The sequence below is a fragment of the Camponotus floridanus genome, unplaced genomic scaffold (assembly GCF_003227725.1).
Source record: "Camponotus floridanus strain SB8 unplaced genomic scaffold, Cflo_v7.5 scaffold6, whole genome shotgun sequence".
Taxonomy (NCBI): Eukaryota; Metazoa; Arthropoda; class Insecta; order Hymenoptera; family Formicidae; genus Camponotus; species Camponotus floridanus.
Window position 1 is genome coordinate 971,914 of NW_020229769.1, and position 24,967 is coordinate 996,880.

Genomic DNA, 24,967 nt, shown 5'->3' on the forward strand with positions numbered 1-24,967 from the left:
GACGATCGACGTTAACCGGCTCGTAGCCATTCCGGGCGGTGTAAAATCGACTTTAATACCGTCGTATTTCTGGTCGTAAGAAATTCTATCTCCGAGCGCGCGCCGAGCACTTATGGTTTTTGTACTTTAGCCACCACCGCCGTCCGGAGAACCGAAATCGAGCCGAAACGAATCGCCGTGACAACGTGACACTTTTATCATCGCGCGTGCAAAACGTTAATCCCGCATACCGAAAGATCCATTCGGTTCCACGTTTGCATTTCATATCGCCAATTCCGGCGAAGGAGATGAGGGGGTTGGTTATCGAATGGCGCATCGTGGACTTGTAAAACTTTGGAAAGGGGCATTTAATTTTAATCAATGCAATAACGAGGCCCATCGAGATGGCATTCGTTCGAGCGTGTAGTCGACCATTTGAATGGATTCCCCCGCCGTTATCGCGTCGCTCTCGAGTTCTTATTCTCATCGATTCGCGGAATAACGGGCCATAAAAGGCGTCGAATTTCGGGGCCCGATCGATGGACCCCACCGAAAAGTGGCCAGACAAGCGGGCCTTGTCGGGGCCCGATATCCGACGAATAAAACTGCGCATGGGCCGCGATCGGCTACGGACCCGACTCGTATATATGTATACGCGAGCGCTGTAGATTTGCATTCTAATTGTCGGACGATTCGACAAACGCGCCATTATGGGCTCCGTTCGGAATCGCACGACGGGCAGCTGAGGAGACTTCTGCGTCACGAAACGAGGTGCCAAAGAGTCCTCAGAGATAACGAGAACGGCCAATAATCGAAAAAGTAAGGACCTCTTATCTTATCCTTTCCGCCAGTCTGGCGAAAGCAACGGCGTCTTCGATGCGTCCGTTTAATATGCATAAGTATACAAGTTATCGCGGAAAATGGGGAATACGAATGGAGGGAATACACGAACGTTCCCCGACAACCGGTCGTTGCGAATCTAGTTATGCCGAATTAATTCAAACAGCAGTCAATACGTTTCATTTCGCGACCGTCTCTCACCGTCCGAGGCCACATCTATTTCACGAATACAAATTTTAATCGATGGACGTGTTTGTTGGAAATTTGCGCGCGAAAGGAGGTAAAGAGATGATAATCGCCGAGATAACGATTAATTAAGGCTCATTTAAAAGAAATATAAGGGAACGTGTATTCGTGTAACATGGAAATGCGAAGGAGGATATCCTGACGAGAATCGTAAAAGGGACGCGAGCAGAGGGACGACATTTGCGCACAAGTTGTTTTTATCTTATCGATGGACCTTTCCCCAAAATCGCCACCATTTCGTCGGATCCAATCGGCCTTGATACCCAATAAGTACAAACACGCATCGCGTTAACCGTAACTCTAGCTCTGAAATTTAATTCCAACCTTTCACGACGACTACCGAATTTTTTAATTAATCGCCCATCCACGCATGATACACCGCCGCGCTTAATTTAAGCCGCTTGTAATACACGTCGTTCATGATCATATTTTTATAAGTAGACGGACGATGCGAAATTAATTTCCTTCCAACACGACCCGTCGGCGCGAAATTAATTTCATGCGTATCGTCGAACGCGAACGCATGTATTAAATTAGTATACTCCTCCTTCAATTCCCTTACATTCGCTTATCTAACATCGCACAAAATATATGTGTACGTGTGGAAAGGAGTTGTCCTCCCCTGTCAGAATTCTGAAGCAATCGATATCAACACTTAGTTACGTACACTGTTAGTTTCAGTACAAAAGAGTACGATGGCGAACGAATTATTAAATCATCTTCCACATATTATTATTATTCTCTCGATCATATTATTATTAAAACGTTAAATTATACGGACGACTCGCGTGGCGCAACGGAAATCTTTGATCGACACTTTCCTGACGATTTCTAGTATCTGACGGGCGATTGTTCGGATACCGTTTGTAATTCAACGACCAATGCACACTCGAACGGTCTATCTAATTGCCGGGTACCCATAAGAGGCCTCTTGCCGCCGGGCGTTAATGAATACTTCAAGTCACGACCGGTAATTACACTTTAAACGTCGCGGCGATGCCCGCGACGTGGCGAGTGTACGTATTTCGTGGTACGCTTCTCTTCTCGTCGCGGAGTCGCGTGGACAAAGGGCTCACGTGTATTCTAGGACGAAAGGAGACGAAGCCGAGGAGTACAATGCCGAACATTATGCGCGGTGCGGTTCAGAGTTAACTCGAGCCTCGATGCCGCGTCTTCTTCTTCTCCTCCAGTCCTGTCTCTCTTCCTCCTCGATTATCTTTTTCCCTGCGTCCACTTCGTCGGCTCGCTCTGCACGTGTGCGAGATCGTAAAAAAATGCAACTAATTAACGACCAAAAAGTAGGACCAGCGGGAAGGTTTTTGCCGCGAACGCGAGAGAAGGTCCGGACTGTCCAACTAGAAGAGTTCAAGCGTGCACCTCGCGCCTTCGTTTCGACTCTATCAGCTGATGGACCGAACTGCCGATGGAAAAGGCAACGAGCTCTCTTGCGAGATGAAGCTTCTCCTCTTTTGCTTTCTTTTCGGCGGCCAATAAATGACGATGTGTCAAATATCATTTGAATTGAGATAAATGGAGTCGGTTGTTTGTATAGGAAAAAGTGTGGGAAATACATTTGCGCTTCTTTACATACGTACATTGTGTTGATTGACTCAAGTTGCTAACGATGTTTGTATCTCGTTCATCACAAATTTTACGAGGACTAACGATTAAGCGGTAATGTTAAATTATACACCACCGACGTAAATCGATCTGATTGGATGGCAATAAAGCACTAATGAGATGACTGTAATAATATCCACTATTCCGCGGAGATTGATTATGAGTTTTTGTGTCCCGGCTAAAGGATTAATGATAGTTGCGTCTTTAACGAGTTGTTAAAGACTACCGTAGAAAGGCGAGCGCAACTCGCTCAAGATTGTGATTACCTATACCTCGTTTATCCGTACGGAAGTTTCCTATTCTTCGACATTACTAACAGCGTCATGTCATTACTCGGCTTAGCGCAGTAAAAGCAACGTAAGGCATTAATATTTATAGGCTACTCTTCTTGAACATCAGACTTTGCCATCTATGCGATTTAAATACTGCATTAATGATTACTGGAATGAATATACAGGGTATAACGAATGTAAAATACGCGTAACGAGTGCGGTATAATTAATCCACGTAACGTTGAAAAAGCATTAACTCGGAAGGAGGCAAAAGTAAATCGGTATTTTTAAAGGTTAAATAAATCTCAAATTAGTTATATGTTCCCTCCGTTCTTGAAAACGAGCAGTTTTGTTTACGAAATACCTCGTAAAAAGAAGGGATCTTTTGGCAACGATAACGCGGTTAACGGCAGATGCTCGGAAAGCCGCGCGATCCGCCTCTCTCGCCTGCAATCTAATTAATCTAATTAAGCCGAAGCGCCTCGTTATTGCGGCATGCGTTATACGCGTAAGAGAGAATTAAGAAAAAGAAATGTAAAGGAGAGAATGGCCGAGTTGCGCTCGTAACAGATCGGTAACGCAAGATCGTCTCACGTAGTCTTATCGCCGACAGTCGACATGATCCATTAAAAAGATTATTATCGAATTGAGAGATCCTCTTCGCTCGTATATTCAGCTTGAAAACTATTTTTATCTCTCGTCCGTTGCCTTTACATTTTACGTTTCAAATTTAATCGCGTGCAATTAATTCCGTCGTACTTATTATAGCGAATGACGAAATAAAAACGGAATTAAATAACGCGAATTTAAAAAACAAATTTTGCACATTTATCTAATTTCGTGTGTGAGAGCTTAATTTTCATTTTTTACCTTTTAACATCCTGAAGTTTCACGTGAACCATTTTTAATTACGCTCGCGACCGTATCATGCGCGTTCACACGTGCATGCAATCACGTTTCGTATCAGCGACGGTAATCTCACGACACGCACGTGAACGCTGTAAACGAACCAAGCGATTATGACGATCATTCATCCGGCGAGTTTTCTCGAACAAGAGCGATTACGCAGAACGGAAACTTGGCTTTTTCTCGGGGGGGAGAGCAAGAGTCGCTAATACAACGAACCGCTTCGTTAATTACGATAATTAAACTGCACGCAGCGATGGTATGAGACTTTTACATTCCGAAAGAATCGTCTCAATCCTATCACGCTTACCGACGATGTTGACATGGCTCGAGAAAAATTCCACTTACCCATTGCATCTGAAACATAAAAAGAGACATTTATTTTTAATAAATGCGAGATTAAATTTATATCTAGAAAAAAATATAATTATACATATATGCATGTATTGTATAATTTGACGTATCATATTATTTGCTCTCTTAATATCAAACATGATTCATTAATCGAGATATTGATACTAGTCATTTTCAATTTTTGAGATATTAAAGATATTAAAGATATTCACATTTTTACCTCCAGCTATTCTAATGGCAAGATATCGATATAAAAACGCACGATCATTATATCAATATTTAGACTTTATGCCTCGTCATGGTCCGTCTGAATGCCACGGTTTACGCGCTTCTTCGGTAAGAACCGCGCCGAATGACTTTATGCGCAACGCGCAATAAAAAGATCGCGCGAACGCACGGCTAATTCCGCGCTAATTGCCCGACGGCGTTAAAGAGCGTTTCAAAAGGGGAAAAAGTCGCTTTCCGCACATTGTGCGAAAGAGAATCAACATTCTTCTCGGTCATGATTTTACGCGAGCAGAGATCAAAGTCGAAACTTTCCGCGAGTATACCTTGGAATCCGGAAAAGGCTGAAAGATGTCGACTTGTCCCAGGTCGATCGAAAGATATCGCGAATGCGAAACCCCCGATTACTCGTCAACGCACGTGTAATTTATTTATCATTTCCCGCTAAATAAAGAATCGGGCTCTAATTGCCTCATTGTGCGAGTCAAATCGAGTCAAGTGGGCGGCAACCGCTGATGATAAATCGAACGAAAGATCGAATCCGGCGCTCGAGACAATCGCGCGACTGAATGAAATCTTGCGAAATAAACGAACACGCTTTTCGTGCCGCCGACTAATATCCGTCCTTACTAATCTTCATAATCGCACGCTGTATACTCGAAATATCGGGCGGAGCGACAGCGTTCCAAGGAGAGTCGCTCTCTCGGTCGATCCGAGATATATATTGCCGGGAGGGATATATCTCATGACGGACAACGACGCAAATATACGCCGTGCCCGGCCTCGCGATACAGAAAATCGACGGGACTAGTTTGAAACGCGCAGGCGAAAATGGAGAGCGAAGTCGATATACAAGCACGGGCGCGTATACGCGGCTTTATTTAAACTGGAGGCCTGAACGATCACTCATATAACTCATCGGAATAATCTCCGCAAAAGACACATACCGCGAGCTCACCGCGTCTTGTATACACGCCCGTGTCTATCTCTCCACCTTGGTCTATCTCTATTTATTATTCTTAGCCGCGACTGTGTCTCGCAGAGCGATAGCCGACACTCCTCGCGTGTGGCTTTGCACACGTGTATACGTATGTAAGCGACTCGCGACGGTTTGCACGCGTGTGTAAGTGGGTAGATAGGTATATGTATAGGTGTAGAAGTGCACGGGGAAATTTTTCGCGAGCTCCATTCTGTCTTCCATAGCCGGTTTACTCGCACGAAGCGGGCCGAGTTTGTGTACGGGCTCTGACTAACCCATTAGCGCCTCGGTCTGTCGATCGACATGGCGGATCGATCGATAAAAGCCACGCCGAACACTTCCTGGCGATAGGAAGGCCCGTCGTTTCTTTCGCAGCCGACCAACCGAGGAAAGAAAAATTACAGTAGCCGCGGTTATCGCTAAATGAATAGCAGGCGCATTGGAATCTTGTACCAAGTAGCGTAATATATTCTACAATCCATTTTAATTCACACTCGCATTCCGTAGAGTCTGCTATTTTTTAGATTGACTTTTAAAGACAGACAATTTAGAAGATGGAATAATCTTTAGAAGATGGATTAGGTACTAATTTTAATAAGGTATGTTTCTCCTTTCGAGAGGAAAGTTTCTTTTATATTTGAATAATGATAAAGAACCGTAAGAATAATTAGTTATTTCCTGCTATTATCTAATCGCACGGTAAGAGCTGTCGGCGCGTTCTTTCGACGAAAGAAAATAACTTGTTCGGTTCAACTTTAAATAATGGCAAATTTCTACAGACGGAACACGCAAACATTCAGCGGCTATTCTCGCAGCTATCGCGAGGATGCCAATAATTCGTCCGTCGTGAAAATAGAAGCAGCGGCGGTGGAGATGGAAATGTAAACGGAGAAATAACTATAAATTAATGATTACAAAGATTCGACGAAAAGACGGTGCGAATAGTGGTAGGACGTGCGGAATAAGATGAGAGAATTGGCCACGTAAAACATTACCAACGAAATACACGGTGAACGGAATAAATGACGTGATGACGATCGGCGACCATCGTAAATATCGCGACAATCGTCGCAGCAGTTGCCAAAGGAGAGATTTGTTCAAACGATGGCAGAGTTGTATCCGCGAAATCTCGATCCCCGTCTTCTCCAAAGTCGTTTATCGACATCGCTCTCTGCGAGATGCAAACACTTTCAATCGCGAGGGCAATGACCTCGTGCCTTCTCGCGACGTGATTCTTCGCTGCGTGTTAAATAAATCAATTATTTCGGAGGATACGACGGATTGTCGTGGTATTTATGGTCGTCTGTTGTCGTCGTGAAATATATCTCCGCCTCTTGCCAAGCTACAAACACTAATACATCATTATATCTTATTTATAAGAATAGCCATTAATTTTCTGTGCGTTATTTTATATTAGATTTACTTCGACATGAATAACAATATATAATCAAAGTGACAAGTTGAGGGCAATTGAATGGATCGATTTAATCATAGTCATCGATATCTTGTAAAAAAATTGATAAGTAAATGTATTTTTTTACGTAGTTTTATATATATGTGTGTGCATTTTTATGTACCATAGAAAAAGTTATAAATTTTGTTCGACACTCTTGGAGAAATAATTGAATTTGGACCAAGGAAAGTTTTACCATCCGTTCCTGTTTGCGAGCGTACGAGACGATGAAGTGTAGGGAGCAACAGCCGACGGCTAAATTTTCGAGATGGTTTCTGCCGATCCGGGCTTAATTTGTAGCACGTTCTTGCAGGCAGGGGGCGATGAGGTCCATTCGATCGTCGCGTGGTGTTGCCGGGTTAGTTAGCGCGACTTAAGGCGGCTGCTGATGCAGCCGCTTCTTGCCCGATCCCCCCTCCCACCTCATTCCAATTTTTGCCGCTAAAACATCGTCCCTAATTAATCTCCTCGGTCCCTCCCGCGCCGACACTGCACGAGCTGATGTGGACGAACGGTGACAATGGGCAGAAGCCGGAGTCTGGAATCTGCCGAATTCGTCGGCGTGGTGAGCGATCGAGAGAAAAAGCCGGCCGACGCTTAACACGTCCAAAAGGATGACGCCGATACAAGGCTAGCCGGAATGAATCCTAATAGGTATTTTCGAGCCAACTTCAATGTATAAGATTTTGTATGCTGTGTTCATTGAAAAATTTAGATGATGTACGTTTAATGGTTGATTTGCGACTTAAGTGGAAGATAAAACAAATTCTAAATTCAAAGATAAAGCAATTATTTGCGAAGAATAAATTTCGAAAAAGATACATCAAATCTAGAGAATAAATGAAATATTACGACATTAATATATAATAAATGTCGTATAATGCATAAGAATTGCGAATAAATGCAATATGGTATAAATGGATTTTTATTCAGATGCATATAAAAGTGCTAAAAGTTTACGTAAGTTTTAAATACAAGACTACTTCTCGTCGATTCACGCAAATCCCTCTTTGAATTTCAGATATGTTTTAACCGTGAACGTAATACTGACAATGAGGAGGAGTTTCGTTTGGAATCTGCCGAATTCAGAGCGGCGACTTTGTGGGAAAAAACCTGCATGAGACGACGTTTAACACCGACGAGGACGACGTTGATGAGAGGTAAGTCCGCTAATGGGAATTTGCGAGACGGTCGTAACGCTCTCCGGAAACGTATGGGATGCACTTAACGTCTTACTTCAACGTAACGCGGCTCAAAAACCGCGTCGCGGGGACTGATTCGCAGGTGGCACTCGAGCTCGTAGTCCAAGCTCGAGAGGAGGCTGAAAGGGCGCGCGGTTAATTGGGATAATCGCTACAGTAAATCCGCCGAACGAGCTCCGCTCGGTAATATCTCTATCGAGACAGCTTTTAATTCCTCGCCGCGGAATGTGCCGCGTGGAAGAAATGCCGACCAGTGCGGCGCATGGCATTCGCGAAAAAGCGTCGAATGCATAATGCCCGAAGGATCGCGTCTTGAATCCTGACGCGCGTAAACTCAATTTGTCGCGCGAGGTCCCTTTGACGGCCTTTGCGAGCGGCGAGCGAGCAAGAATGCGCGATATCGATCGAAACACGATTCCGAAATCGACGGGCGAATCGCCAACCGCTCCCCGAAACTGCGATCACGTCGCTCAAACGGACTCTCGCAAAAAGACGAATGCAACTCTCGCAAGTTTGTTTCTTTTTAAATCTCGTTATTAAAAACTAACGCCGCTCGTTTCCGATATTCTTCGATTCCCGGGAATCAATCGAACATTCTTTATACCCTGTCAAAGAAAATGGCAGAGATATGTGGCTTGTTTACAATCTCCTTAACAAATGTCCAATAAAAAATGTTTAAATTCGTCCGTTTGTATTCGTCTTTTAAACGACCGAAATTATTTTGATAGAAACTGTTTTAAAAACAGTGAATACTTGATTAACGGGATTGATAATGAATAATTAATGACAACATACGGTGTCTCTCATCACAAGTAGTAGGAGAATGACTTGCTGTATAATTTTCGAAAGGATTAAAATTACCATTGTGCGGATTTGACAAACTTTCATGTAATTTTTGCGAATTTTTAACATTCATATCATTATGTAAAAAATTGAAATAATTATTATAATTTATTATAATTTAAATCTTAAAGTTAATATGATTAAAACATTAAGCCAGAAGTAAAACACGAGGAAAAAGAGGAGATTCTCGCGGAAACCGCAAAGACTAATGAATATATTTAATCGTCATTACTGCCAAGAAGCCTGCAAATAGATGTTGACGTCATAAAGCGGATTGTTGATTTGAAAATCTCTCGAAAGATTAAAAATTCGCATTACGTAAGTGACGGTAAAAAAGAACAGACACGTGTGAGATAATTAACGCGATTTAAGCATCGTGTTTGACAGAGCATGTCAAGTGACAAGGATGTGACAACTAATGTCGCTGATATCGTCATCTCCACTGTTCTAAATCAACTGTTATATTAGCAAACAAGCAGAAAAAATGACTTCTATAAAAAAAATAATAGATGAAATTTGCATTTTGATGCCATGAGAAAAATATAATTAATACTTATTACATAGTTTTTATCATACTTATAACAAACCTCGAACATGAAAAGGTCACTCGGATCTCTATTATTCTTTGCGTTTCCGTTTGACATTTCTCATCTTGCGAAATCTGTACTTTGCGTATTAAAAAGATAAACGAAGGGGAATTATGACATATCTAAGCTGTAATTACTAGCCTCGAGTATAACGAGTGTTAAATTCAGAGTATTTGCAGTCTTCTGATTTCTTTTTTTAACGGCTACAATTATCGCTAATCGCCTAGAAACGCGTAAATTCGCTTATTAAAACCGATTCCATCCCATTTCCGTTGCCTTTTCGGCGAGCAAAAACGCGCGGCGTTTCCGCTCGAGGACGGGACGAGCCGCGAAACTGGGTCGACTTTTTTTCGAGCGCGAAATTGCCGGACAGAGGCGCGATTCTCAAGGGGAACCAGCGAAGGGCACGGTGTGTCGACGGGCGCTTAATTGGCGTTCTATGAATTTGATGACGGTTACCGCGAAACGACGCGGTACCAGACAGCGAGCTGGTTCGCTTCTTGCAATTCGAGTTCGGTGAGGAAACAACGGGACCATTCGAACGATGCCCATCGTGGAATTTTAATTATAAATTAGTTGATTAACTCAATAGCGTTTTTGCTGGCGGCGGCAGTGTCCTCGACGAACTGGCCGCGTCAGTGTACACCTCACGTACGTGCGTCACGCACATCTCGAAATGCCGACTTGGCAGGGGTTCTCCAAAAGTTCTTCACGGATCCTCGAGAGAATGTCGATCAGAAATTTATACGACGAGCTGCCAAAATTTCGTCTAATCACGTTCACGATCACGGTTTCGACGTTAATTATTATCGGCTATTTTTAATGAAATGTGGGATGTAAGATGACTAGGTGCTTTATTCGAAAGCGAGATGTATCGCCGACATGTGTGTGCGCGGCGGATCGAGGACGTTCGACGTCAGGTTCTCGAAAAGAAAACGGGTCTTTGACATCGCCAACGTGCTCGTTTTGCGCGCGGCAGGTGCGATACGCGCTCGGGATCGTAGCGTGCACTTAATTCCGGTGCATGCGGATACGCGAGCGCACGGCTGCGCCCACTTGCTACACGCTCCTCCTTTATTTATTTCTTGCAACCGCATGCGCAAAAAAGCCTTCCTTTGCTTACGTAACCGCACGCAGGAGTAATCGAGAGTTTGTCGAACAAATTGCGCGGAACTTGGATAAAGCGGACGCAGGTAAAAGTTGTCGGGTACGTATGTCGGACAACCTGAACTTTTGTAGCTACGTAATTGGCGATGTTGCCAGCTGCTAAATCCTGCTAAAAATATATGCATTTCGTGTGCGATATTTGTACGTTACTTCTTGGGAATGTTATTTTTTACTCGCGACAGAGATAATCGGAGTTTTATCAAAATGAAACGATTAATAAATTAAAAGAAGTCGAGTTTTCCGTGATGCGAGAAATTCAAGTTGAGAACCTACGACAATCCGTAGATACCTACGTTCGCAGCCCCGCTAGCACGAGGAGCACAATGGCCGCGAAGATGTAGTCGCGCCGATGTCCTCGCCGCTTCGTCGGCACGCGTAGCATGCGGGAATGCGCTCTGTGTTTTATATTAAATAAAATATTCGATGTGCCCACGAGACGAGCCAGACCAGACTAACGTTTGGCAAGTATGCGTCCACGTTTGCAACCGTTGCGCGTTACTCGTCGGCAAAATCTACCTAGTAGAATAGATAATATAACGCATCCTGGCAACCGTCGTGGCGCGTTACGGATGTGTAACGCACATCACACACGCTCGTACAAATCCCGACAGGAATGCGGCTCCTTCGCCCGAGGACGCCGACGAGAGAAGGGAAAAAAGGGAGAAAACGTGGAAACGCGGTCTCTACAGATTACGAGTGCTATCGGCAGTTAATCTCGCATCGACGAGCGTCACGTCGAGTCTCAGCTCGCATAAATTATTTCGGACTACATAGAAATTATGTTAATTGACGGCAATATAATATATAATCAAAGTCACCGCCGCCTTGAAATAAATTTCCCGCCGTATCAATTATTTTAGCGTAGGAATAAAAAGTGCAGTCTCGAAAATACGATCGGTGCTCGATTAATTAATGTTACTAACAAATCTTCATTTCTTTAAATATATCTTAACAAATTATTTTTTTAGAGAAGAATAATATCGCGAATGTTGTACGCGTTAAAAGAGCAAAGTCGAAAGAAAAAAGGAAAAATATCCGGATGTTGGCGAAAATGCGCGGAATCGCAAATTAAGGACGAGGTCAAAAGATGTTCCGCTCTCGGCCCGCTTCGGTCCGCATACCGGACGAACCGAGCGACGCCGCAATCGCATCCACATAGCCGCGTCCCCTGTAAAAAGTACAAAACCTGTGACCCGACTCGGTCCTGCCGTTCGCCTCGGAACCGCCATACTTTTTTGCCGACACTCGGAGAGAACGAGAGAACGAACTGTGTCCGGCGTGAACGTCAACAGAATGTAAAATATGCAACACGCTCTCGTCCGCGTTTGCGTCCCGTGATTTCCCGTCCGCTGACTCTAGCGACCGCGTTCACGGGTAACCCTCGTGGCATTTCAATTTAGATAAACAAAAATTTCGTGTCGTCAGCGTCCAGGTGGCGTGTAAAAGAGAATTTTGAAGGGAGAAAAACAGATCCTTCTCTTGTAAACAATGAATTTCCCCGGGAAATAATATTAATAAATTCCCTTGTTTATCAATCGCGAAGAAAGTATCAACGATTTTTCGAGGATTTTTCGTTGCGATTATTTTTAAAATATCTCGCGAGCGGAAAGAGCCGTTTTTTCCGGTGCTAGCTGGTAAAAAAGAATCATCGCGCGTTCTGAGAGAAGAGAGCGATGAGCGTCCCGCGATAAGTAAGAAATCAATTATAGTCGAATCGATGTTTCTAGCCGCATACTACGAATTTGCGGACAATTAATCCCGCGAAACGATCCTGCAGTAGAGCGGTATGACTGCATCTCGCGTCACGGTTTTGTCTGCATTCCCCGCGCGCCTCGTTGCGTTAACCGCACTTAGCGCGTGGAATTCGCGCTACGTAGGAAGCGCCAAGGATACGCGCGTACAGGTCGGAGGAGGAGCCCGAGGAGAGCGAGGGAGACCGGACAGCGTTGGGAAGGGAGAGGAGGTTCCGTAGAGAGCAACGACTAGTTTCTTCTCCGTGTGTTATTATCTGTCGTGTCCGGTAAGTGCCGCGTAAGATAGCCAGGATGTGGAAGACATCATGCCGGTCCCGGCCATTTCGCTCTCCGCCACTGTGCCCGCTTAGCTATGCGGACGGGAATACTTATACCAGTCGTATACTAACGATTCCGGGAGGTATTTCTCCACTTCCATCTCCTATCCCTTTCTCGCGTTCGTGATAATTCCTTCCTAGTTTGCCGTTACTGGTACCATAACGTATTAATACTCCAGAATTGCGACGATTCGAATCTTTAATATATCGATGAAAGACAAAGCGAAGATTGACTGAATCAATAATGCAAAATAATTTATTCTACACGAGACTATAATCTAGAAATTTTTCCGTAAATTATTTACGGCACAATTTAAAAAAATTGATAATTATTCCTTGATAGTATTCGAAAGATTATTCTCTAAATTCTACAACTCAAGTTTACGTTTCATCAGTTTGCGTGTAGATTCGTGCCAACTGAAATCGAAAGAAGGAACAGGAAGAGTCAGAAAAGCGAAATTGCGGTTTCGCGTGTCGCCGTAGCTCAAACGTCTAAACGAATTCAATAATCTCGCTGGGGACGAAGTCGCTTACGATGACATATCCCTGAATCACGCTCGAGACAAAGTAATGGTTCCACGGTGCGGAGAAGTCGACTACGAGAGGAAGGAGGCAAGACGCGATCTCGCTTTATCGCCGCTTGGCCTCTCTCTCTTATCTTCCGCCGCGTACAGCTACGCCCACACCATAGCTATTCGCCTTGATGGTGGCCCATACCATTACATGACTTTTGATCGCCGGCCGTTACCTCGTGTATTTGCAGTAGATATTTGCATACCTAGTTTGTCAATGTTGCATCGACGATCTTCGAGGCTCGATGCGCCATCGTCGTCGTCGTCGTCGTCGTCGTTGTCATTGTCGTCGTCGTGGCATCTGGAGGCACCATCACGACGACGAACGCGCAATGACGACGACCTGTAACGAGATACTATGGCGATTTCACACGCGCATGTAAATCCCCTCCATTGTCGAGTTATGTCGACTTTCCTGTCGACTAAACGGAAAGGATCCACGGCGATACAAGAGAGTAAAAGAGACGGAAAATGAAACGAAAAAAGAGGGGAAAAAGACTCGCCGACACGCCTTGGACTTCGTGTCGGAATTGATACTATCTGAATCGTGGGAAAGTGGAAGCTTTCCCAATCTACTTTCGATGGCTCGTTTGAGAGATGCGTCTTGTTCAGACTTTCGATTTATTTAGATTGGAGATGATCGCGATTGACATGCTATCGAATCGTCTCAATAATCACATGATCCTTCGCTGTCGTGCATTTTAGATGACGCCATCCTATTCCGATGATTCTCGATGAGGAGTGACGAAATCTCGCGGAGCAACCAGGATTCCTCTTCACAATCCTGGCGTCGGTTAGATCGAGCCGACGATAATGTAAATAAATGAGAATAAGAAGAACGGTTCTCGTTCAGTCTGCGATCCTTTTTCTCGGATCTCGAGGGAGGACGAGTTATCATTAAGTGAAATGCCATGTCCACTATCTCTCGGTTCTCACGTGGCTTCGGTCGTTTCTTCGCAACGTCGAGACTCGTTTCCTGCGAATGTCCGGATATCGTAACGAAGCGGCGCGTAGCGAAACGGGATAATCCCTTCGCCGCTGCCTTGCTGCATTAGAGAGAGAAAATCTACAGGGGTTATTAATAAGGCTACCGCTATCTAACGCAAAGTCCCGTATCTTGTTATGCACTATTGCTGAAGGACTACGTGAAAAGATATCACGAGTGCTCTCTCAGCACTCTTCAGCGAGTCGCAGCTCATCATCTTCATCTCGCTCTTTCTTTTTCGCCTTTTACAGTACCCTCTAACCGCGACTATTTTATTAAGCTCTCTCGCGATATTTGTTTTTGAAAATAATTATCCGTTTTGCAAATTAAAATTGCGCGAATTATTTTTTTTTTAATTAATATGCGAATTTATCTTTCCCTAGTTTCTTTAGAGAGAGAGAAACATTGAATTCGCTGATGCGCATATAAGCGTCGTTCAATTTAGAAAGCTTACGCTGCATCGTACTGTATCTATTATGCAGGTTGAAGGGATTGGGTTCTTATGTCCGCCGCAGAAAATTATCCTAATCCCGTCGATGATCCCCGTAGCGCGGCTATCACGAGACGACGCGTGTTCGCGACCGATAAAAAATTCGGTATAAAGTGCAGCCTTGTATGCCGGTGATCAAGATATGGTATATCTTTTCGCTACGGAGTGATCATCGTTGCCTGCGTCATCAGGCAGATACGATCTCGCGGTTACGAGGAGTCGCGCCGTTCACGTACGACCTTGCCGCGATGCAATTGAAGAATACAAGGCAACATACTTGGGGATCGCTCGGTTTTATGAGTGAATGCAGTTGGCAATTAACGTACGATCTCCTTGAAAGTGCGAGCGAAGCGAGAGCGAGAACGAGATAAGTCTTTAATTCAACGGAAAAAATCCCCCGGCGTAATTATAATGAAGAGAGGAGTAGTTGATCGATACTGATTATATCTCGGCGACTTAACAAACTCCGCGAGAGAAGGCGAGTGCGTCGTCCCCCTCTCCCGTTCATTTATATCGGCTAATGTCGGAGAACGGGCTAGGCGCCGATACTAATTAATTATGAGCGAGACAAGCGGCCTGACCGACCGCCAGGACCGTCCTGATAAACGAGATTTCGTGAAAAGATTTATTAACGCTTCCACAGTAAATTAACCGTTAAAGCGCGTTCGGTGGCGCGCGAAGAGATCGGTGGAACATGTAAGATTCGTGTAACGTTGATTTAAAGCTTCTGAGAAAGATTCCTCATATAAGGTATTACTTGTATAATATATCATTCGCTTCATTGACATGATTTATCGCATCGTTTCGAATTTCACGAAATCCCGCAATTTTCTAAATCGAATTATTTTAATTTAATCTTTAATCAGAGGCGACACTATTCTAATGATATTTTCGGAAAACATGATTCTGTACTCATTCTTGATCGATGCAAACAAAATGTAATTTTCAGCATAATGCGAATATCAAAATTAGTTTATGAATTAGCTAACGATAACAAGGAAGTTTAACAAATTAATAATATCAAAAATATCTAGAAAGATACAACTTAATTTTGTGGATCATTTGAAAAATGTATAATGATATAATAAATATATTAATCTCTCTCATTTCCACCTTTTCCCAACTATGAATAAACAACTATTAATAAAATAAGCTCTGTATTCTAAAGCGAGTTTATAAATAATGAAAATCCAACAACAAAAAGAGTTTATAAATAATGAAATTCCAACAACAAAAAAATCATTACATCTTACCGAGCATCGAGTATACATTGTCAGCGTAATAATTGAAAGGATGCGGCTCATCATCGATTAATTTAACCAGAAAGTCGATATCAAACAACTAAAGCAGCCTTTTAAATTACTTATCTTCAGTTAATAAACGATAGAATGTACCAATTAAGATATAGTAAAGTGTCTTGGAATTTTTCTCACGTGAGTCGAGGCTGCGGATGCAATCGTCTTGATGAGAAATATCAGCGGGTGTCGCCGGAGGATGCGAAGTAAAAGACGAAGAGGAAGAGAAAGAGAATGAGAAGGAAGAGATATTTCTAGCGCATCATTATAGTCACGAGTGAAGTGCTAGTTACCGGAGGTGTCTCCTCGTAAACACTCGGACATTTACATAACGAGTGACATGTGCCGGCCCAATCATACACACCACCGAGAGGTTAATACCGCTGGCATACCACTTCGTGTGTCGCACTGTCTTCAGGACTGGTCTTGGAGAACTCGCCTGCACACGTTCATGCAATATGCGTTACACGTTTGCGCGTCGCGTCGTATCAAATATCTTCGAAACTGAGGAAAACACGCGTTGCTCCGTGTTAAGGAAGAGCGCATCGTCATTTGCACACGGCAGTATCAATTCCGGATAGGAAATATCGGCGTGTAACGGTAAAGCTACTTTTACTAGAGATTAGAGATTAGTCATTGATGCTTTTTTTTGAGAAACGCTATTCGCGCGTTGTCATCTTTCACATCGAGTCTGTAAATAACACGATACCAGGGTCTTATCTGACGTATAATCAAGAAAGAATTTGTCATTACGATGGGAAATATTTATGGAAGATATTTATGTACATGTGATAATTGTATACGCTCAAGTCATTATAATTCATCAGAGAGGATCGATCGCATTAAAAAGAATGTTTTACCACGCGCTTTTTCGCGATCCGTTCTGTTGCTTAGATCCACAATGGGGAACGTATCGTCTCTCCCGTAATCTTGAAGACGGTAAGTTTTTGCAGTCGCCACCTGTCGCTCGAGTTAACCGCCCTCGATCCTTCCGATCATCCGCTCCGATCAGCTGTCATATTTCTTACTGTCCGCGATGCGCGACGAGCCAATTTAGCGAAGCCCGCGTAAACCGGCAGATTATCAGCGATCCCTCCGTCGACCGTCCTGAACTCGTCCTTGTCAAGATATACTATCGCATTAAAAGCGAAAGGAAAATAAGGAAAAAAAAATGATCCGATGAAATCTCGAATTATCGTTCCAATTATCATACGACTACGGAAACGAGATTACTGCCGCCTCGTCACGAACTCCTTTCCCTTTTCGCCTAAAGTAAGAGATCGACAGCGAGAGGGGCGACAACGACCGGGAGGGCTCGAACGCGCGGGTGTGGCAACATATAATTACAGTAATTAGCGAACAGGTAATTAATTAGGATCGGACGTCGTCCTTTATTTCTTCGTGGCGCCGAGTACGTATGTATACGTACGTGTATGTACGCCGACGAATATCCATGTACCTCGTTGTCTGCGTGTACAAGTGCCTAAGCTACCTGTGAGAGACGATGTAACTACTACCTACTGCACCCGCGTGTCCCTGTAGATCCGCGACGCTTACGAGGTTACGTCTTGATCCCAATTAACTGGCGATTTTTCGCCTAGCGCGCCGAAGGACCCCGAGCATGAGGAGCGATCCTGCAAATTGCGATACGGCAGCAGAGCTGATCGAATCCGCCGATTGAGATGCGAACGCGAGATGATCGCGTGTCTTGACGCTTCCTGTACTGAGGTGAAAAATCGCACATATTTGCTGTTACAGGTGCTCGAACGTATGATCGTATATCTGTTTTCTCTGACAATTCCACTTGCAATTTAAATATATATGTCTCGCCTTTAATTCTCTTCAATCCTTTTTTTATAGAATACTTTTTATATGAAAGAGTCTAAAGAATCTATATTAAGTAGCAACGAAAAAAAACTAGAGATTATAATTAATTTTTCTCGAATATATTTTTGACCAAATTATATCACCGCGAAGTAAAACAAAACTTGATTTTTAAATTGGAAACGTTTCTATAAAATTAGTTTCGTAAAAATATCACGAGTATTCTTTTTGCGATTTTAGAAAACTTCCTTTCAAATTTTTACGCGAGTCTCGAAATAAATGCTACCGTTACTTTTATAAAATTTTTACTGCTGTCTGAGGAAATTAATTAGCAATTAATCACGCGGCTTAATTGACGTAAATCGATATAGTTTCGACGGAAACGTACATATATCGCGGATCGAATTACTCGATGCATTGACTCTTAGTACAGCGGACGATTGGCCGTGTCCTGCATTTGCCAAACATTCGAGGCTCCCCCTTGCAATCGCCGACGACCACGCACGCTTCGCCGGGCAATAAACATAATGGCGCACGTCCTTAATTAAGTGGATTTTCAATCAAGATTCAATCAGTCTCGTTGTAAATGTAAATGCAGCGATTCGACCGACCAAGCAACTCCCGCTTCTCCTCCTCACTGTTTACGATTCGTTTCCCCCGATCGTCGTCGTGTCCAGCGTGTCTACGGAGCTTGGTAGATTCACATTCGAAAACGAGAAGGATGATTCTACCTATATAAATACCGCGATAAAATGACATTAGCATAATGTTGCGTTCATAATTTCAACTGCGACGTCAGATATGCTGTACTTTCGATCAAAACATCAGTTATCCATTTACATTATCGCGAAGATGTTTATCATGAAAGCACGATACGCGTCAATATTGTATGAAAAAATTTGTTCTCCGATAAGCGCGATATTATTTATTATTACATCTTCGGCGAAAGGTATGCGAATATTTATGCAGATACGTCAACAAATTCCAATTCAAAGGAAAAATACGATCAATGAAACTTATGAATTGATATCATCCATTAATGCAATGTGTACTGTCGATTGTGTAACAGGGAAGCGAAACAACGTGTAAGACATCGAATACTGTTGATGAGCAAGCATTCACAGCTCTTCACGTCGTCTTAGGAGCTCGACATGTAACGACGACATCAAATCCTACGCGCCTTGAATGCTGACGAAAGCTTCGCTGATCTCGCAGGCACCGCGCGTGTCCGGAATTACGACGATAACGCGATTTTTACAGACAGAGATCGCGTCGTTAAGGATTTGAAAAAATACTGCGAGATATTCTAGTCTCTAATAACGAAATTTTTCTAGAGATTAAGAGATGCTTATCCAGAAAGCTCATTTATCGCATAGACACATGTTATTAAAGGATAAGGATTAATAATACAACAGAAATGTGTAAATATATAGTGAGAAATATATATATATATATATCTGTGTTTTAATGCCGATAACGAGACCGACTAATTTTTATGAGTACAAAATACTTAAGGCACAACTGAGTCATTCTCGATGAAGGACTCATCTCGACGGCTTTATCAATTACGTTCGTAATTGCGCGAGCATCGTGCTATCATAATGCCGCGATTTGCAGCATCGTAAAAAGATTCGATCATCGTGATGCGCTCGATGCCACGTAATTGCGAACGTGTGCGAAAGCGAGCAGTGGATATGCAAATGTTGTGTGTGTCTTCCACGGCAGAACGGAGCGGCGAACGGAGGGCTCGGCTGGGGGTCCGTAAAGTCGAGACAAAGTCACAGCGGGATCCACTCCTCCCGAGCCTGTCCTCCGCGTTCCCCCTTTTCTTCCCGTCCCGCCTGCTCGCTCCCTCGTGCCTCGCTCAAATGAAATTTTCCGCAACATTGCATTCGAATGCGATTAAAGCTCGTATAGCGAGCTGATACCCCGCGGAAGCGGACGGAGAACCGAGAAGCCGAGAGAAACCGAGGCTCCTCTTCCTCCTTCCAGCCTCCTCGACCCGACATCTCCGCGCGCATCCTCATCGTCGATTTCGAGAAATCGAATTGTAACTTGTAGTCATCGCGGCACCCTCCCCGTGACAGAAGCACGCGTGATTCATCGCCGACTAGCGCGGAACGCGCCGGCTAATTCCCCTCGGATATCGATTCCGTTTCGTGAATTGTAAGAATTCGAGAGAACCTCCTTCTCGCTTTTCCTCAAAGTTTAAAGTGTATTAAAGATTGTTCCGTCATGATTCCATAATTTATAGTTTACAGAGATAAGATTGAAGAGATCTCTCGTCTATTTTGTGCAGGAAAACAGCTGGGTCTACCTTAATCAAATATTCTTTTCAACAAAACGTCTCTCAAAGTGTAAAAGATATAAATTGACGCGCACCGCCCAAAAATTTACATAAATATATACAAGTTGTATGTGAAGATAATTAAGATTGATTATTATAATCGCCCTTAAGTGTTTGTCGTTTCGCGAACGTTGTAAAAACCGTAAACACGGCGCGACTATTACTCCGATCATTAGATGCGCTCTCATGCGGAAAGAGCGTAGGACGACGACAAGAACTCGTCTTCTCGTGCATTTAAACGTCGCTCGATGCAGCAGCGGGAGGCACGTCGATGTTTATCGCGCGAGAACGCTTCCGACTGGGACTAAGTGAGCGGTACAGCCGCGTTTTGTACGTCTTTACGTGACGAGGAGGCTACCGACGTCGCGCTTCGTCGTGCGCCAGTCGCCGTCAATTCCGATCCGAGAATGTCGGTTGGTTCCTGCCGCGAGTGGCATCCCCCGGAGAGCCGTGGTGCAAGGGCGGTAGTATAAGATGCAGCTTTGACAGTGACGGACAGATACTTAATGCGTGAAGTCACCCCGCCGCTCGCGCACAAATCGGAGTTATAATCCCGATATCCGCGCGATAAAGACGCTGAATATACAATCGGTTTCCCCTTTTTTTTTGCGGAAAACAATTCGCGTCGATGCAATACAAAAAACTGAATACGAACCATATAAAATGCAGCGCGTTCGATTTCTCAACGTTAGAGATTTCGCGTTTAAAACTTGTCGATTAACATTCGATTGCTCGATTTAAAAAGAAAATTAATCTTAAGTTGGTAAAGCGATTATACATGTGAAAATATTTTTGAGGAGCGTGCGGATTCTCGCCCAGAATCCAAAACGACCAACGCGCGCGTCTCCGTCTGCCATCCTGAAAAGTTTCCGAGGCGGAGGGCATCTGAAAATAAGCGATGACGTGGATATAGGATCGCATAGGGATAGAGTGGGCTCGCGTCGGTTCGCCGTTCACCAAGAGCAATATACGCGTCATATATCACCTGGCTGTAGCTAATGCCCGGGAAGGTGTGCGTGAGGCTATCTGCGCGCCATAAAACACTCTCGCGCGCGGGCGCTCCAGGAGGGGTTGCTAGCGGCTCGGTGGCGAGTGTCACCACAGGTGCGGACATTCTCATCATAAATACCAGCCCGGCTACAGCCGTAAACCGTCTGGTGGACCTAATTGGGGCGTGGCTGCGGTTACACCTTCGAGACTTCGCCTCTCTTGCCGCGTTGTCTTTCGCGCCTTCCTTCCTTCCTTCCTTCCTTCCTCCATCTTCACTTCTGATTCTTGCCAGAGTATAACGCGTGATTATTATACGTACGTCCGCACGTTGTATCTTGCCCGATAACCGCTCAACACTCGCTCACGGTCTTTCTTTGATCACCGTCAAGATCGATGCATTACATGACAGATAATGGAAAGTCAATTATAATCGTCCTCTGATGTAATCGCGAAGAATTTTCGAGTGAAAATAAAATAAAATAATAGTTGCGAAAAATGAAAGACTTTAGCATCTGCGCTTTTTTCGAAGACTGATTCTCCATCTTAGATTATGCTTGCAGTAAAATTGAGATACTGCCTGTGAGCTTTACCTTTTACGACGATTGCTATTCGGACGGAACAGGTTGGCTTCAACGAGTACAACAACTACATCAAGAATGTGACAGCGCGCATAACAGGATTTCCATCGAAGATGACCATGAATACTCGCATACTTCCCGCGCGAAAATATACGTATGATGTTGATTGAACAAGGACGGTGGAATGTTCGAGTGTAGATGAAGTGAATGATAATCGGGCACGCCCACGGAATTGGAACTCGTCCTCTCTCGTGGGTGGTAAAAGATTACAAATACGAAGCAGAAATGAGGCAAACTGTCAGAGCTACACGTGCGAACAAATTACTCTACTAATTAAAAAACTCACTTTCAATAAAGATGTAAAATTACACAAAATATATAAGTGTATTAACGTGAGGGACAAAATTATATAATATAAATGAAGCATTTTAATCTAACACGTCCGTCCGTGACAGAACGCAATGTGCGAGGCAATCGTTGCCTTCGACAGTTCCAAGGCGTTTCCACCCTCATAATGGTCAACGTGCGTGTTTTCACGTGGGGATGGAAGCGAGAAAATGTTAAAAGGTAGGCCGGTTCCGGCACACCTCTTCGTTTAACCGTCTCGTATCATTTCACTATCCCCGCACCAGTTTCTCTTTCTCTCTCTATCTTTGTATTTCGCACGAATTTATAGCATCGAGCATCCAGCGAACCTCGGCCTTAACTGTCTACTGGCATGAACCTGCGAACGATAACGAGCAACAGCAGCAGCAACGGCACGATGATTCTCTTTTTCCACCCTCTCCCCCCTTCCATATATATCTCTCTCACTCTCTCATTCGCTCGCTCTTTACTTGTCCAGGTGAACGTAACGGTAAAAGAACGATACATGCCACCAACACTGGCGTAAGCGATGAAGGATCCTCGGAGGCTTTGGGAGATTTCGGATAAATCTTAATACAATTGTCAATGCCGGATTAAAAGTATTTGTAGATCTCACAAACGCAAATTGATATTTTAAATCCGTTACGTCTATAATATTATAAGAATGCTACGAATAAAAATCGCAAAAATTTTTACTTGGCCTGAATTTTTACACTTTTAATTATTTAAAATTATTTTTAACAATTAATGGCATTCTTAAAAACAAAATATTGAATCTTCGAAACCGAGTACAAATGTCGAAAATCTAAATGTTCAGCTTAACGAAGATAATACACGATTGCATGACTGAATCCAGATGCATTTCCGTGCAATCTCGCACCACGCAAGGCGACGCAGAATTGCATTCGCATGATTGCACCGCTCGTAACCGGTTCGTATCGCCGGGACGACTAAAATTATTCTCGCTTCGGTATGTCTCACACGTATGTACGTCGTGGTCCGCCGAGGAGCCTTAATTATTATCGCAGTGCGTTAAAAAGAGATACGTATGTGACGCGTGCGAGAAATATTCGCGATACGTGCTTTTAATTTCTACCGATTCGCGTGATCGTCAAAAACACAGAATCATGTACGTCGTAAAGGTCTTTTAACAAGCTTCTCTCACGAGTGTCGCCCACATGAGAACCCGAGGATCGTTTACGGACAAACGAAATCGCCTTTTTCTCTCCAATTCATTTCTAATGCGAAAGCGAAGGCACGAGACACGATATGAAGAGCTCTTGGAATCGTAGCTGAACGACAGAAGCTGTTGGATTAGGATACTGCTGGAGAAGGTTTGCTGCTTGCACGAGTGTCGCCCCGTCTGCCGCTCGAGCGTGTTTGAACATATTTGTTCGGTCCTCGAGAAGACGGGACCTACTCACGTTATTGGCTCGAAACTTTTCACTATCAGACAAGTATCTCCCGTCGCTTCCCCCGCACCTGTCTCCCTCTGATCCTCGTGTATCCTCAACGACATTCTGTTTCGAGGTCGGCGGAGGCTGTTACGATCGACACATCGTATTGTGACGGCCGCATCGCGTCTTTCGCCGTTGGCATTAAACGGGAATTATTACGAGTATTCGGACGGACGTGGACGTTCGTGAAGTGACAGGCGTAAACTGAAACCATCGATCGATGTTTGCTAACCAGACTCGTGTTTATCTATGTCTCCTCGTGTTTAACGATCGATGGATACGTCGCTAAAGATTCTGCGCACGATTTCACATTCCGCTCTCTTTCCGCGCTTTGCTAAATTTCCGTACGAATTATTCCGAAGGAATTCTTCGCTTCTCTTGGAATAAAATTATTCTTCGCATACGACTGTTTATATTTTACTTTAATTCGTTACAAAAGCGCTACAAAGTCGTAAAAATATATTTAAATTGAAGTCGTAAAAATATATTTAAATTGAATTCGAAAGAACAATCGATCGATTTAATTCGACTTAATTCGAGAAACGATAAAAGCTAGCGCTGTGTTATAAATAATGGTGCTCGCGAATGGCGGATATAATCGACTCTATTATCCCATTATGGAGACCCCGAACAAACGTTACGCCCGAGAATGCCTAATGTTGTCCATCAATGACAGATACAAAGCGATCGCCCTCGTTTTAGTGCCGCCACAATATAGTCCAGACGTTGCCGCGCGATCCGTAAAGAGCCGTTTTCGTTTACCTTTTTAATGGCGGGTGATTAGACACTACGAGCAGGCGAATCCACGTCCGGGCATCAGCATTATCCTCGTATCACACACGCCGGTCGGCTTCCACACGCGTGCGCTTCACGACGGCACTATCATCCGGTGTGTACACGCACGTCCAACGTTGTATATACACGAAAGGTACAGAAGATGACGACGACGGCGAAGAGCGCAGCTAACAGGGCAAACACGAAGCCAGTTACTCGCTCAAATATTTGTACCTGGCCAGATCCCAGGGCGTTATCTTCAACACGCACTGGCTTCTACGGCGACATAGGAAGCGGGAAATGTGCGAGCGAGCAAGAAAGAAGGATGCACACACGAACCTACACACGTTGAGCTGCAGGTTGATTCATCTTGGCTGGCAGATCCTGTTAATGAAAGACTCTCTTTCACGCCCAAGCAGCGAGCGGAGACAATAAAGATACCTCGTTGGTCCTATGTCCTTTTCCCGTTTGTACTTTTTTTTTTCTCACTATTGAGAGGAGAAGAGAGACGACGAGACGTAGGCGCAACAGTTTCCTGTTTTCGC

General features: G+C 43.9%; 1 protein-coding gene across 4 annotated transcripts in view; it reads right to left on the reverse strand.

Moving 5' to 3' along the window:
- LOC105252077 (homeobox protein homothorax) overlaps window positions 1-24,967 on the reverse strand; it is a 376,959-nt gene that overhangs the window by 213,177 nt on the left and 138,815 nt on the right. For all 4 annotated transcript variants that reach the window (XM_025413054.1, XM_011259291.2, XM_025413053.1 and 1 more), the window contains exon 8: window positions 4,212-4,220. In XM_025413054.1, the coding sequence (XP_025268839.1) occupies window positions 4,212-4,220 (9 nt within the window). The remainder of the gene's footprint in view (window positions 1-4,211; window positions 4,221-24,967) is intronic.